The sequence below is a fragment of the Silurus aristotelis genome (genome assembly GCF_946808225.1).
Source record: "Silurus aristotelis genome assembly, chromosome: 25".
Lineage (NCBI taxonomy): Eukaryota > Metazoa > Chordata > Actinopteri > Siluriformes > Siluridae > Silurus > Silurus aristotelis.
The window spans coordinates 17,347,725-17,364,186 of record NC_139598.1 but is presented as its reverse complement, the minus strand read 5'-3'; the positions used below and the strand labels follow the sequence as shown (position 1 = coordinate 17,364,186).

Here is a 16,462-nt window from a genome sequence, read left to right as displayed (position 1 = left end):
TTATGAAGCCAGATCTTTTTCACACTTATCTGCTAACTGCTGTAAGCCAAAAGGCTCCTCAAACCTCTACACCCCCAAACCTGAACAGGAATCAAACCCGGGTTCACATATTTACTAATTATTGTTCTTCAAATGACTATTCCCTTACATCTATTAAGGTCGGAAAAAAAAAAAAAAAAAATCTACATTTGGTTTGTCTCTAAATAATAATAAAAAAAATGTTTACAATCATAAACCAGAAAAAAATTTTTCCTTACATATGATGAGTACGTACTTAAAAGATACCAAACACTAAACCCACAGACCATAAAAAAAGTATTTCCATTAAAGACCTTTTAGGATGAACTGGAAACACTACATAACCTCAGTGTGATCTCACAAATAGCTGAATGAACACTAATCTCCAAACCTTCAAACAAAAGTGAAGCTAATTATAACAACATAATGTCAAACAACCCCCCGTGATGAACCGAAATGAAAGGCACGGAGGACTGTGTGGTATTTTGTCCAGATGAGATTTTTTTTTTTACTGATGAATATTTCGAGTTCCACCGTAAATCAATTAAGTATTATAAAAAAAAAAAAAAAAAGAAAAGAAAAGAAAAAAAAAAACAATGGAATACTGCTTCAGCTGTGGAAACGTCAGTATGTAACATTACCTCACTCCGTATCACACATTTATTATTAAGTGACTGTACAATAACAAATGCAAAATAAAACTGAAAAAAAAAAAAAAAAAACAAACAAACACCAAATGAATACATATAACCAACAGGGAGGAAAATACGTAACTTTTTCCCCCCAGTAGAATACATAGGGTCATGTTAGACTAGCTCAAATCGTTAAAAAAAAACCGTCTGAGTAATCACACATTGAAGGGAAGCAAAACAAACAAAAAAAAAAAAATCGGATTTTAACTGGCTCCGGGATACACAAACATACATACATATATATATATAATATAAAAATAAACTAGCTGAAATATTAATATTAATGAAAGCTATAATGAAGTGGTCTGAGAATTTAGAAGGTTGGGATTAAAGGCCTCAGAGTGGCCTGGGTTCGAGGTTCACTCCATGTGACTATGTTGCCCTTTGCTAACTTTTTTTTTTTCTTTCTTTCTCCATACTGTGGTAGAAAATGATGAGATCACAGAAAACCATTTAGGACATCGGAGCTCAGGTGGTACAAAACTATCAGAGTATAGAATTTGGCATGTGTGTGTACACTTTTATAAGGGTTTGGCTGTAAGTCCACACCCAGCTGTGTATGCTCGTCCAGCTGTGAGCCGAATGTGGCGTTCATGGCGGATATCAGGAGTTCGGGGAGGAAGTGGCGACGAACAAACGACCGGCTTTTAAAATATCTTTCCTTTTTTCGCTTTCTTTTCCAAAGTCCTGCAGAAAAGAAGGAAGTGTTAGTGAGGAACTGAACATCTCGAACAGTCATCGGATGCAAATCAAGATACATCTTTCTCTGTCCATCTGTCCATCTCTTTTTCCTCTCTCTTCCTCCATCTCTCTCTTTTTCAGTTCTATTTTTTTACCTTGCTGTCTTCCTCTCCCTCACCTCACACAATTTTTCTCTCTATTTATCCCCCTCTCTCTGCCAAGATCTCTCGCTATTTCTTTCTCCCATCTCTGTCACTAATTCAGTTTCATTTCTTTATATCTATCTATTTGCCCATCTCTCCTTCCATCCCTTTATGTTTCTCTGTCGTCCCTCAATCTGTCTGTCTCTTTGTCCTCCTCTCTTTCGGCCTGTTTCTCTCTCCATCTCCAGGCAAATCACTGACACTACATGCTGTACCTATTTATTATACATTGTAAATGTAACAAATTTTACCTATTTATAATTGTTTCAGGTTGAATGCATGTCTTATTTTCCTTTATATTTATAAAAAAAATGATTAAATAATATTTATTTCATTTAGCACATTTTTGTGATTCATAACCTTTTCACTTTTTAGTGTTTAATACGCTATTTAAGTTTAACACTCAAATCTTCATAAAATTGGATGTAAACCCTAAAATAAATTAAATTCTGGTTAAACTCAAAGCCCACGCTGAAGTGCTGACCTGGAGGCGTCGAGTTTCTGCTGCTCCAGGAGGCGCTGCTGGGCCTCCCAGTTCATTCTCTCTTCCTCGAACTGACGTCTCCTTTCCTCCAGCTCCTTGTGCTGAGCCTCAAGGTTCTTCTTCATCTGCTCGTGACGCCGCTGCAGCTGCACACAGAAGAAAGAACGCAGACTATGAGATCAGATCTTGTGTTTGGTATGCAGTTCCCGGTTATATAGCTATTATATTTTCGATAAATAAAAACAGTTTTCTGGTATATAAAAGGAATACGGTAATAAAATGCAGGACAGACCAAGTATCAGAGTTTTGCACAACTATAAAACGAGTGTTTTGGACAGGACAACACTTGTGAAGGGGCTGTAAAGAAAGCTGTACCTCTGCCTCAGAGTCTTTGAGCTTCTGGACCTTCTCCTTGACTTTCATCTCAAACACTTGCTCCATCTCCATCTCCATCTTCTTCATCTTGGCCACATGCTCTCGCCTTTCCTCCTCCATCTGTGCCAGAGGGCTCCTGGGAGACGCAGTGGCAGAGTTACAAACCAGAAGACAGAATGCGCTCATAAATTATTACATTAGTGTGGTACTGCTCCAGAGGGAGCCGTCTCACACATCTGTACTGATATGAGAGAGAGAGAGAGAGAGAGAGAGAGAGAGAGAGAGAGAGAGAGAGAGAAAGAGAGAGAGAGAGAGAGAGAGACTGACTTAAGGAACAAAGAGATATAGAAACAGTCGGAAAGGGAGAGTGACATACATATATGGAGAGTGATGGAAAGATAAACAAAGATATTGAGAGAGAGAGAGAGAGAGAGAGAGAGAGAGAGAGAGAGAGAGAGAGAGAGAGAGTGAGAGAGAGAGAGAGAGAAGGAGGGAGTGAGAAAACATTTGAGTGATTGACAGCTGCAGAACTCCATGGACAGACAGCTGACAGATCAATGCTACATGACCAGAAGTAAGGAAGCCAGGAAAATAAGCATCCATCCAACATTGCAGGTTTTTCCAAGAAGTTTCACTGACACACAGGCTGGACAGATGACTGAGCAGTTATAAAGCAGAAAAAGCTTGCTGAGCAAGTGCTGATTGGAGGTTAATAAGCTAAGCCAACATGTGAAGTGGCAACAAAAAGGTGATACAACAGGCTAAGGCTTTACCTAAACCTACAGATCTGAAATGACCTTGAGGAGAAAAATAAAAAAAATCTGAAATATTAATCTAAAAAAAAATTAAAATTATTTCGTCGCCATTCATGAATGATTCGCAGAGCTACACTAGATTCTGAGCAATGTGGGGCTTATCCTAATCAAAGTCCAATAAATTAAACCGTATTGGGTCAAATATCACAGAATCAGAACGGAACCATGTGTAAAGCCTTGTGAAAAATAAAACCCATTTATTCACTGTAAAAGCGTTTAGCAGGAAACGTATACTTTTGTATTTTTGTGTGTGTGTGTGTGTGTGTGAGAAACTTTACTGCATTGACTTTTTTTTTTCTTTTTCAAGCTGGCAGAAGAGGAAGGGGGAGAGAAGAATGACAAAAATCCACCACAGACACTAGAGGGCGCCATCACCAGTGCAGGAAAAAAAGGAAACTCGTTTTAGAGGGGGGGTTTAAGAGGGACACAAAAACACACTTACATGCCATCGACCGAGTCAGCTCTACAAAACAGAAACACACAATCTTAGCATGCTGAAATCAGTGTGTAGAATTAGGAGCAACACAGGATGTTAAAAAAAATAAATAAATAAAACAATGAATAAATGCTACAATGAGAGAATCGGCTCGGATCAGACGAGACATCAGTGGAGCTGCCGCTGCGGTTTCCTGTCAGTTAGTGGTGAATCGCAGCTCACGCAGCTCATTGCCTGGTGCACAGCGTGTTAGTGCGAGCGTGCGTGCGTGTCTGCGCGCGCGCGCGCGCGTGTGTGTGTGTGTGTGTGTGTGTGCAAGCACGTAAGTGACTAGTGCGTTTTATAGGCCAGGTTAACTGCTTTGAAATGCAACTGGTTCGGTTGAGACAAAAACCGAACAACAGGAAACGCTGATATTGCAGTCAAATATTTTTTTTGGGGGGGAAAGAAAAAAATAATATTAAAAACGCTGCTGAAACAAAAACTGACTGCAGCACACCGGTATGAACATCGATCCTGCATCCAAAACCACTCGTCTCTGAAACCTGGATGCTGATTGGTCAAAAACAGCAAGAGAACATTCATGGATTTCTTAGGACACATTTATGGAAGGAGTCTCCAGTACCAGAGCTTTGTAACAAGCCAAAAATAAACAGGACTGTTTTTTTTTTTTTTTTTTAAGTAACGTGCACTGTACATGTAAATGCATAAAAAAGTCAAACTTGTTTACAGTAAAAAATTGAATCGCTAAATTTAAGCAGTACACATGCTGTACAAAAAAGCGATCCACCCTGTGGGTGATTAGTCTCCGAGAACGGCACAACAAGTGTTTTATTGCATCAGAGCAGCGCGGAAGAATAAACGTACTGCTGAATGATTCATCAGGACGCTGTTGCTATTTTTTCTCTCTCAATAAAACACTGAATCATTCAGCAGTAACTTTATTCTATATGCTCTGTTTTGATGCCTCACTGTCAGCAGACTTTAAATACAAGTTAATAAATGGTTAATCAACCCCAAATAATTATTCTGAATAAATTCTTTAAAAGTCTGCATTTATTATTTTGGCTGCAAAAAAAAAAAAAAAAGGCCATAAGAACCATAAAGAGGGTTAACTGCTGTATTTCTGAAACTAAACTTCTACATGAATGGAGATTGATTGAAAATGCGAGAACGTACTTAGTGAGCTGCCCTTTGGTCTTGTTGTTGTCCATCCCGTTGCAGGTGACGGCCGCCAGCTTCCTGCTCCTGTAGTTCTCGTAGTGGACGTTGTTGGTGACGTCCTTAAGGTCCTGCATGTGAGTCCTGAAGGGGGAGGGAGAAGTTAAACACAGTTCATCGTTCACGCAACAGTAATAACACTAAAATGTTTATGTATATTTAGGGGTGTAACGATACACACATTCGTACTGAAGTTTTTCGGTACAGGGATTTCGGTCCGGTACACACGTTTGCCGAATGCAATCCTTTTTTACGTGCGGAACATAGTTAAAATCCGAGTTCCCTCAGGAAAGTATTAAGTGGCGGACCGCAAGTTTGTTTAGTTTACGCCTTGCACTTCGAGAAACTTTTATTATTATTATTAAACCTGAAATCAAACACAACAATGGCAGGGGCATTAAAAAAAAAATTAATGCAGTGACATTGTTGATACTCACTTCGTACCGGAAGTTAAATTACTTTTGCGCATGCACGCTAGCTATGGATTCTTTAGCGTTTTATGTTCAGCTTTAAGAATTTTATCTTAAAAGGAGAAAATCCTGACAATTCAACATGTTGAGGGCGTGAATGAATGAAGGATGGAAGGAATGAAGACATTTGTTAATGTCTGCTAAAATCAGTAGAACAGTTAAGTGAATAATAACTTTAGTAAATTAAATATTAAATGTAATGCGCGCGCACGCACACACACACACACACACACACACACACACCTGTATTACCCTAATAGGGACTAAAAATATATATACCTTATACATTGTGATAATTAAATTGATTACTGAATTTATTCAATATCTTGACAAAAATGTATAGCATTAATTTGATTTATTAAATTTTATTTTTATGAAATATTATAAAATATAATTTTGTATACTATTTAAGGAAGCAGGCATTTCAGTTAAAATTTTAAAAGTGTAAAAACTGTTCAAATGTTGATCGCAAATCAACACAACAATAATAAAATAAACTGCCTTAATAAAAAACTAGTATCGATTTTATGTTCCGCGTTTCTTTCCCCTAATCGTACCGAAATTTAACCGAATGTGACTAAAAACCGAGGTACGTGCCGAACAGTTAACTTTGTGTACTGTTACACCCTGATGTTTACATATATATGCATCTACTAGAGTACACACAGTATAACACATTATTATATATATATTTTATATACAGTATATAACAGTATTTACATATAAAAGCACATGATGTTATAATCGTCTCGGGACAGATAGTAAATACTTTTTAACTTGGTTTAAGCTTCAGAACGTGTGTACCTGATGAGCATGTTCCGCAAAATGGTAAAATCACAGTGGTCTGCATTTTCCACTGTAGAGAAAAAACAAAGAGGAGAAAATTTGCATAATTTTCTACAGTATACAGATGCCAGGATGAATTTCACACTTTGAAGACTATTTGAAATGATGTATTAGTTATTATAATAATATAATCTTTATTAGCTAGGGCTGAGCAATATGAAATAATGTGAATGAGATACACTATGCTGTAATATCGTGGCTATTAAGATATGTTTATAATTCATTATAAAAAAAATTTAAATGCTACAATAAATTTTTTAGTAAATAAAATTATCATAAAACTAATTAATTAATTAATTAAGATTTCTAAATGATGTTTCACTGGCAGATGATCCTGTATGTTGATCATTTATCCTTGAAATAAGAGTGTGTTCAGCTTCAAGCCTGTAGTGAAGATCGCACACTTCAGTGCCAACGAGCTCGTCATCGTACCTTCTGCCACGCCCCATGGGTACTGCCTCCCTCTAGCCTTCTTCCCGTTCACTTCGATGATGGTGTTGCTGCCGACGACAGCCAGAGGAAGGCGATCCTACAAGCACACAGGAAAAACTTTTTCCACCCGCAGCCAAAAACTTCATGCTTTTTTAAATGAACACACACAAAAAAAGAGAATTTAAAAACTCAGCAATCTCACTTTGATCTTCTTCACAAGCTTGTTCTCCTCTTCGTCGTCGGTCTCTGGGAACTCGTAGATTTTGATTTTATGCTCCTGGATTTCTCTCATGACCTGAGAAAGCGAAACATAGCGAATATGACTGTTTTAGCAAAACCCCCGATTTACACAAAAACAACCTCGGAGCAGAAATATTATTTTTATTTCAGACGCGTGATGATGAATTTTTCGGTGTAATTTTTTGATACAGGTTTTAGAAAGCTAAATAAAAAAAGCATTACGATCGTTGAAGAACACCTTTCATGAACCCGTTTATAAAGCATATCAATTTTTTGCTTTAGACTGAACTGGAAAAAAAAGAAAAAAGAAAACAGGTTGGGATTTATGCTCTATTTATGTTCTTCCTCTCTGTTTCTCTTCTCCTGCTGGGATAATACTCAAACAGATGGTGCAGCACACACGGGCCCGGGTTGCTCAACACTCCTGACTCCGTATCTGCATTACATTAGCCGAGCTCAAACCCAGGTGAGGGGAGAGGAGCAGGCTTGCGTGCTAGAAAACGTTCCTCCTGCTGCTACGAGATGGACCTGGAGTCTGATACGTACAGAAGTTTGGGTAATCATGTTCTGGACAGATATGATCAGGAACTCTTTTCTAACTTGCTATAACAAATCACAGGTCTATATTAATGACCTCGTTCTGTTTTAGAGCAATTGACAGGAATTTTCTTGCAAACACGACACTGAAAACGTTTCAAAAAGTGTCATCATGGATACAGTGCAGGTTTATGTGCAGAGATGTTTACATTTAGGGAAGGAGTCTCCAGTTTCAATGCTTCGTACCCAAGAATTTAACAAATTTTCCAACATTGGACAGTCTTAATGTGGACCTAATGAGGAGTGAACAAATAAAAACGTGCTTGCGGTGCTTCACGTGGCTCCGTTGCTGCTAATTAATTCAGCTAAAAATAAATAAAGAAGTCGGTAGCTAATTCGTGCTGAATGATGAGTTAGTTAGCAGGTGCGTCCTTTGATGAGGTTCAATGCTTTATTTTTTTTTTAATGAGCGAGTGATCGAATGTAAGAGTGAATAAAGGGTGAATGAGCGAGTAAAAGAGGGAGAAAGAGTGAGTGAAGGAGTGAGATCGTGCCGAGCGAACCTGTTTCTTAAACTGTTGGCACTCTTCGGGGGTGAGGGTATCTGCCTTGCCGATCAGAGGGATGATGTTGACCTTCTCATGCAGCCGTTTCATGAACTCGATATCCAGCGGCTTCAACCTGCGTGAGAGAAGGAGCCAGGAATTGAAATGTGCAGCGGGGAAACAAACACTAGACGTTTATGACAAGAACCTATTCATCACAGAACTGATATGAAGTTGACACAGAGAGAGAGAGAGAGAGAGAGAGAGATAGAGAGAGAGAGATTCTTTCATATTCAGAACATTCTCTGCTGTTTTGCCCGAGGCTGAAATAAAAGTGCCCCTTCCTCATGGGTGTACAGTGGATTTCCTGCCAGTTTTCTGGTTGTGATAACCGTCGGCTGAGTGTCTGTTATTATCCACTTTGATCCGTTTGAACAGCCGGTGTTCAGAGAGGACACGCGTTGCGCAGCAGAAATGTTGGCTGCGCCTCAGACTCCACGCTCGAGCAATTCGAGAACCGTGTTTAATTCTCAGAAAGCGCACAACGACGGGCTGTTCCCAATTCTCTGTGGCTTAGGGTGGGATCCAAAAAAAATCCATCATCGGGAACTGATTTGAGTTAAAAACAGTTATAAAAAAACCTGCTAAGGCTTCATTCATTTCTGTTTCTCAAACAAGACGACAAGTGCAGAGAAGCGTGCCTTTGCTGAGTGAACGCAGAAGAAAAAGACGCGTTAGAAGAATCCGCAGGTTAGGGTTGGGAAGATATTCAGGGATTCGTGATGAACAGCTCAAAATGCACTGGTCTTCATCGGGATTTACTCTGTGACTCAACAGAAAGCAACTGTATCTACACAAAAGAAAATAAATAAATGCGTGCCCATAAACAACCTACAGACAGCAGGCCTTGTTATCTGTTCGTTATCTACCAAACGAGGGAAACAGTAGGAAATGGGTGCGTCGTTGTGGGAATTCGAGACTCTGCACGTGCCATCGACACATTGAGTTCAGACGTGAAACGCATCGGCCAAGAAACGTGTACAGCTCCTATATGAACCCTTTCTGAACTCGAGACTGCCGATGAGCATTACACACTTCAGAAATGTGTATATATTCTTTTCTATAGTCGTGTCGTATCAAGGCTATTTTTCTCCTAGACGAGTACATGTTTTAGGTACTTGTCAAGACCAATACTAAAATGAGTAACTTATTTGAGTTAATCAATCAGGGAGGAAGTCGTGTGACGAGGTATTTTGCTGGTTACTGTTGTGTGCTGCCAGTTATGACCTACTGTCTGTAGATCTACTGTTTCTTGTTGTGCTCACACACAGAGGGTGGAGACCAGTATCAGGGAGCGAAGGTCTGTTACAAAAGAAAATTCACGATTTGCAGTTCGACTTAAGCAATGCGAATAGTGAACGCTCGAGCGTCTCAGTTCAGTTTTGTGAGCAAAACATCCCAACTACATCCTAATATTCCTAGAATCAAGTTCACACTGTATTTTCCTTGAACTTTGAAATTCAGCTCTATGCGAATTTCTCTCTATTCATATCTCTTTCATTTTCCCCCAGCCAATCAGAACAGACCTGCAGTCTGAGTGAATTCTTAACACAAAAAAAAGTGCAAAGACCAAACAAAGCGAAAGCTAGCCGTATCGTTGGACAGGTTTACAAGTAACACATTCTGAGCATTCCTGACTCACCCGTGTCCTGAGGGAGCGATGAAGTACAGGCAGCAGTGAACTCTGTTGTCGGGCATCTGTCTCCTGTTGACGCGTGACTCTGCGTTCAGGTAATCCTCAAACTTGCTGTCGATGTGATCGATGACTGGCTGCCAGCTATAGCGAGCAGGACATGGGGGCGTTATAGTCGCAGTGCGTTCATTAAAACTTTTAATAACGTTATTTTAAACCAATTTAAAACAAGCTAAAAATTTACTACAGGACAAACAAATCCTGCATACCCAAGATAATTAAATAATGTGACAATGCAAATTGTGTGAGAAATGCAAGCAACTTTAACAATAGAGAGCCAAATATTGTTATCTAGTCTGGAATGAGGAAATCGTAGGGTAGGTCATTTGCATACCATGCATATTCATAACTGTAGTCACGTACCTGAACGACAAGACCTTAGCGTACATTTGCATGTGACGAGCGAGCAGCCGTTCTGAACACACTTACCAGTTACTGTTATCCACGGCGTCCCCAAACCCCGGGGTGTCCACCATCGTGAGCAGCAGCTGAACACCGCCCTCCTTCATCAACACTTTGGAATGCTCCACCTGCAGCACAGAAGCGTTCACACAAACATTTTCTCGGTTGTGATTTGCCAGAAAGTGTTCATTCGTTTCCACCAAGAGTTCTGCAGCTGCAAATTCGGTGGTCTCCTTCGGACGCGTGATCGTTTCTATAGCAACAGGTCAAACATAAAATACGAGTCACCAGTGTCAGAACTTTGTAGCGGCTGAAACATTTTGGGAAACTATTTTGCCTTTTCTGATACAAGCTGGAGAAGCTGGTGCAGAAATTAACATGTGAAAATATGCAGCTGCTTTAAGGCAAGTGAAAACAGGAAGTCATGTTTGATAGACGTCCCAAACCAATTAAGGTAAAAGGCCAGCATCACCAGACAATAATCACTCATTAGTGTTTATTTGCTTTTAGCAAATAAACACCGGAGAGGGGAAAGAAAATCTGTATTTTTTTTAGAGCAGGAATTCCCTTCACGTGAACACTTTTTCTGAACTTCACAAGAACGATGAAACACCTCAAAAACCTCAGGTGTGAAACTATGAAACGTCTGCGTGTGCGAACATGAACCGCACAGCAGCATGGCATTACTGTGGAATGCTGGGAAACCGAAGTAGGAGAAGATGTACCTGCACGGTCTTCTTGACTCGGTGTGACGGGCCCGGGTGTTCTGAGGAGTACAGGTCGGTGAGGAAGAGAGAGTTAATCATCGTGGACTTGCCCAAGCCTGATTCACCTGAAATAAAAGAAGTACAAAATAATTCAGACGGAAAAGTTTTAACAGTCATATCAGCGAGGAAATAAAATATTCTTGATCTAAATTCTCATGTCTGGAGCCATGGTTTTCTTGCAGATAGACAGGCGGTTTTGTGTCGTTGCCTTTGGCTCTGGAGGATCGTTAATCTAAGGACGACGGGGAGATGTTCTTTCCCGTATCGAGCCCAAAAAACGGTCTATTTGTGCCTCGTCCTTTGTGAGGCCTCTGGTCCCGTGCCTCCTGGCAGTCAATGAGAATAACGAGATCCATGTGAGAGGAAGGAATGAACCTCAAGATAGATAGAATGTGTCCCGGGTTTTGAAAGTCCGAACAGGAAGCTGTCAAACAGACGCTGTAATGTTCTTACTAAACTTAATGTTTTATCCTCTATGATTAATTCAGAGCCCATTTTTCTATTTAAGAAAGAAACTGCAACTGTATTCTATTAATTCTATGTTTTAAACCTATTGGATCCTTTTTCTCCCTAATTTATATTCGTATTTTGGGTCTCCCATTTCAAGTGAAAGGAAAATCAAACACCTCCAATACAATTGTGAGCCTTCAACTTTGTGGTAACAGTTTGGGGAAGAACTACGTATAAGTGGGAAAGTCAGGTGTCCCAATACTTTTTTCTATATAGCATATAAAATAGGAATTAGCACTTTACAATTATACGCACGTGACGTCTGTCAAATGCCATAAAGAACGTGTATATTTTACAAAACCCAGCATTAGTGTATCTAATCTAACACAATAACAATACAGGCTGTAGTGAGGACATGCTCAAGATCAGTGCCAAACTGACACTGGAAAAACAGAGGATTCAAGCCGATCACATGACCACTACCTCACACTAATAATAAGTACGTTACCTTTTTTTTTTTTTTTTTATAACGAGCTACTACTAAGAGAAAAGACCTGTTTCCTGGAGGGGCTGTACATATATAGCAAACCGGAGAGTTTAATTGGATGGTCATGAATATGTGGAAAAACGTTTCGGGAAATAAAAATAATAATATTCCCAAAACTATGAGTCACGAAAATGAATCAGGACATTATGCAGTACCAGACTAATCTCAATTTAAAAGAATGTCAATAATCAGTGGTGGATGAAGTACACAAACCATGTAGTTGAGTTTTTTTTTTTAAAGATTTATTATGGCTATAAAGTTCCTATTATCATTTTTGTGAACAGACTCTGTTCAATCAACACAGTTCATGTGAAAACAGCACACTAATCTGTTAATGATAGTAATGAGTCAAACACTAATTTCTAGTAAAATAAGCATGAGCCCAAAACCTTTTTAACTACTACTAAAAAAAAAAAAAAAACTCAAATAAGGTCACGTGTGTTGTGGCGAGTTCGAGTCTGGAGCTTAATCATTTTTTTCTCTCTAAATGTTCTGCTTGCTGTTGAACTGATGCTGAACTGTTGATGATCAGTAGATGCACCGAGCGCCAATCAAAACAAGTTTAAAACAGAGCTCACGCTCGACTCTGATTGGTGGATCGCCACGTGATTGACCAGTTAGGTGTTTAATGCTCATAAATAAAAAGAAACGACTGATTTCACAAAACGTAGTTGAGTAAAAAGGAAGATATTTAAATTTGAAATGTAGTGAAGTGAAAGTAAAAATCTCCCCAAATGGAAATACTTCAGTAAAGTACAGATACGTGAAAAAGCGACTTAAGTACAGTAACGAATTACATTTACTTTGTTAATGTTCACCGCTGCTAATGATACAAATCTTCAACTAATCTCTCTTTGTGATCTCGTTTAAATCTGAAACCTGTACGCCTTTAAAGCTCTGTACACATTTTCACTCGACCTTCACCTTGCTTTTCTATGTAGAATATGTTGCAACATGTACTTGACATCTGATTTTATCTTTTTTTGTGTTTCTGCAAATTCTCCTCTGAAAACAGGATCTTAAACAAGAAATATATAAATATATAAGGAACGCAACACACTAACAGTAACGTTTGCTTCTAACAGAATATTTTTAATACCGGCTGTTTAAGGCGTTTTAAATCCCAGATGTTTCGTTGTACGGATCCGAGCTGGGAATGACAGTACGAGGAAGGAATGAAGGAAATGTGCTGAACACAAACTTTTTCTGAAGCGCCTCTGTGTACTGAGAAAAGTGTCCTTTTTTTTCACAAATAAGAGAGGTGGGACGATTTTTGCTGCAGTGAAGAGGGAAAAAAAAAAAAAAAGACCCTGTATTCACTCAGCTTGAATACTAAACTCTGACAGGGTGGATTGAACATTTTAGAGACACAGAATGAAATGTATAGAAATAAAAATAAATAAATAAATCAACCATCTAATGAGCATCAGGCCTTCACTGTAGCTTGTAAAGAAATATTAGTACAGGGTGGCTACAGTGACCCAAATAACCACTTTGTACAAATGTGATAGGCAGAAAAGCATCTCAAAACATGAGCAGAAACACCATTCCGGTTGCTTTCTATCATTTATGAACAGGAAACTGATGGTATGTCGGTTTGAAAAACAGGACAGATAAAACGAACCAAGTCGCTTCACTGCTGCTCGGTGGATGTTTTTTGTTTTTTGCACCATTCAAAATACTCATTGCAGAAGTTTTCAATCCATTTCTACGAATCGCATTGAAGTTTTAAATGCGAGTGTTTATGCATCAGACGTCTAACGATTCGTTTTTTTTTTTTTTTTTAAACATCCTCTATTTTAAACTAACATTTTTTTTTTACTTATACAGGATGTGAAATCACTGCCTTTCAACCCTGGTTTCCTGTGTGGGTTTTATACTGACAGCGTTTACAACGAACGTCAAGAATGCAGTCACCCGGTCGTTCAGCACCAGACAGGAAACTCGAAGCGCTCGAGCGTACCGCGTGTACACGGCCCATCACTTAACACACATCACTTAAATATGCTTTATTGCCGTGATCTCCGAGCCTCGAGGTTGTTATCGGCACGCAGATAAATGGCTGTTCTCTTACCCACAACCATTAGTGTGAACTCGAAGCCCCGTTTCACAGACTTCCTGTAGACCTGGTTGGGAAGGCTGGCGAAGCCGACGTATCCCTCGAGATTCTTCTGCTGCTGCGGAGGGGGAAAAAAAAAAAAAAAACACGCACTTTTAAAAGCTCAATAATTTGAGTGCATATTCTGTATCAGCATAAAGAATTTATTTTAGAGTTTAGTATTAATCCTGATACTCACTGCTTTATTTGGTGAAGCAAATCCAGAGATAGCATCCAGAAATAATTTTTCCCCCACCGGACAAATAGAAGAAGATGAAAGAATGTATGAATTAGTGCAAAAAAATATATAAATAAAGGCAAACAATCATTTCTAAGATATATTAAGATATGTAGGCTTGCCAACAAAAATAATCCAAATCGTAAATAGATGTACTTTTCAGAGTTAATACTTTAGACACTCGAAGTCTCCTGCATGAATCAGGGAGTGGGGATGAATTTTTGACAGAGGATTTCCTGTATAATATAAATCAGGTCTAAGGTCATAAAGAGATATGGTTGAACTGGTTTTTGCACTGAAATGGAAAAAACCTTTGTCACTCTGGTACAAAGCCATACAGAAGTCCACATTAGGGGTCAAACTGTTACTGTAGGTGGATAAAAAAAAAAAAAAAAACAACCCGGAGGAGAAGCAACATGAGACGAGATCAGATGTAGTCAGTTGCGGTTCACGTGGTGAGATCTGCTGCCCTGGGTTAACGCCGCAGACACGTGCCCTCACGTTACTGGGGAAATAAATCTCCTCTTCGTAGACCCTTGGGACAGCAAAATCGACGTGCGGGTTCAGGAATGAACCGCGTTGAGATTTTTATTAGTGTTTGCGTGAAAAGTAACCCCCGGACCCCTAAGGACAGAGCGGTGCTTAAACATGTCAGAAGAAAAAAATAATAATAATAAATAAAAAACACAACCCCGCCCATTTCTGATCTTTTCCTCACCCTTTTTTTCACCTGGGAAATTTCCTGCACATTCTGCATCTAATCAGATGCCCGAGTGCATTTATCCCTGTCTACAAACTAGACGGGGCAAATTACATCTACGCCATTTAGCAGACGAACGGTTAAGGGCCTTGCTCATGGGCCCAACTTTGAGTGGTGCTGAGATTTGATCGAAGGACCTGTTGATCACAAGTCGGGACTGCAGAAACCTTCCCTATACAGTACTCCGCATTAGTCTAGAACGCCTCAGACCTGATTGGTTTACGCACGTGGGTGGGGTTAACACGTTATTGTGAGCATCTGATTGGTAAAAGTACATAATGATCTTTAATTGTCCCAGTTTAAAGGCAGCATTAAGGATTTAATACAGACAGTGTGTAATGTATTAATATAAAAGAATAAACACAATGTTATAAAAAAATAAACATTTGTATATTAAACATTTGCAACTGTTACATTTAGATTTTTTGAGTCTTTGAATGCAACACACACACACACACACACACACACACACACATTTTATATATATATATAACAACACACAAATATGGGTGAGTTTTGAAGCGCGTGCGCTGACGGGACGTTCTCTACCCAAGCTAACCAGGTTAGCAACTTATTTTTTTTTTTATACACGGTTAGCTAGTCTGTATATATTCAACATGTCAAACTCATTTTACACATTTCCATCATTTCATTTTAATAACATTAACGTTTTTGCCCTAAAAAATAGACACGAATTTAAACAAAAGCACTGAGGAAGTGGTGGGGGGAAAAAACCGTTTTCTTGCTAGCATAGCTTCAACAGAACTAGCTAATCATGCTAAATCTCCTCAGTGTGTCGCTTCTCCGCCCAGTTTTCGGTACATTATATGTATAAAAATTGACATTTTAAGTCATTTTGACGTTTTTAAAGGCGTTTTTCGCTGTTTATTTAGATTTTTTTCTGATTCGTCACTACCCAGTGACACAGAAAGCGGAAAAAAATGCCACAGGAAATGCCTGAGCTCGCGGTACAGCCGAGGAGAAGAGAAATATGCGGAGTTTATTTATTTATTTTAATAAAAAAAAAAAAAAAAAAAAAGATTTAAAATAGATACGATCCTCCGTCTCGTGTCGGGGTTTCGGTTCCGAGCGGGTGGTGCAGGAGCCGAACCGAAGCGGAGGTGAGTGATCTTACCCATGGTGATATCGCAGTTCAGCGCTGCTGCAGAAACCGAGCCGACATTCCCCTCAGAGCACTTCCGCAAGAAAAAATAAAAAAAACCTCCACGCGCCTGACGTCGTCGGTCACGTAGCCGCGCGCGCCGGAGGAGTCTGAGACGCTCGCGCCCCGAGGAGAGGAAAAAAATCGTTTACATTTTTTTTTATTTTTGAAAGCTCACAATCAACCACAATTCAATTAAAGACAAATATTATACAGACACACGGAGAAAAACAGCAACACAAGAAAATACGTAGGCAGACAGAGAGAAAGAACATCAGACAGACAATAAG

General features: G+C 39.2%; 1 protein-coding gene across 3 annotated transcripts; it reads right to left on the bottom strand.

The window, feature by feature from the left end:
* Positions 1-664: 664 nt before the first annotated feature.
* On the bottom strand, positions 665-16,365 carry septin7b (septin 7b). 3 transcript variants are annotated; one of them, XM_083529538.1, is made up of 14 exons: positions 16,146-16,365; positions 13,989-14,091; positions 10,876-10,982; positions 10,178-10,278; positions 9,698-9,832; positions 8,014-8,131; positions 6,876-6,968; positions 6,674-6,770; positions 6,200-6,251; positions 4,884-5,009; positions 3,711-3,731; positions 2,454-2,589; positions 2,079-2,224; positions 665-1,397 (listed from the first exon to the last, which is right to left on the bottom strand). In XM_083529538.1, exons 2-14 carry the CDS (start codon positions 13,996-13,998, stop codon positions 1,358-1,360), a joined length of 1,182 nt encoding a protein of 393 aa, XP_083385664.1. In that variant the 5' UTR covers positions 13,999-14,091; positions 16,146-16,365; the 3' UTR covers positions 665-1,357. The 3 variants fall into 3 exon arrangements, with proteins under 3 accessions (XP_083385664.1, XP_083385665.1, XP_083385663.1); XM_083529539.1 differs by lacking the exon at positions 3,711-3,731 and having other exon boundaries at positions 16,146-16,230; XM_083529537.1 differs by lacking the exon at positions 16,146-16,365 and having other exon boundaries at positions 13,989-14,132.
* Between the last annotated feature and the right edge of the window lie 97 nt (positions 16,366-16,462).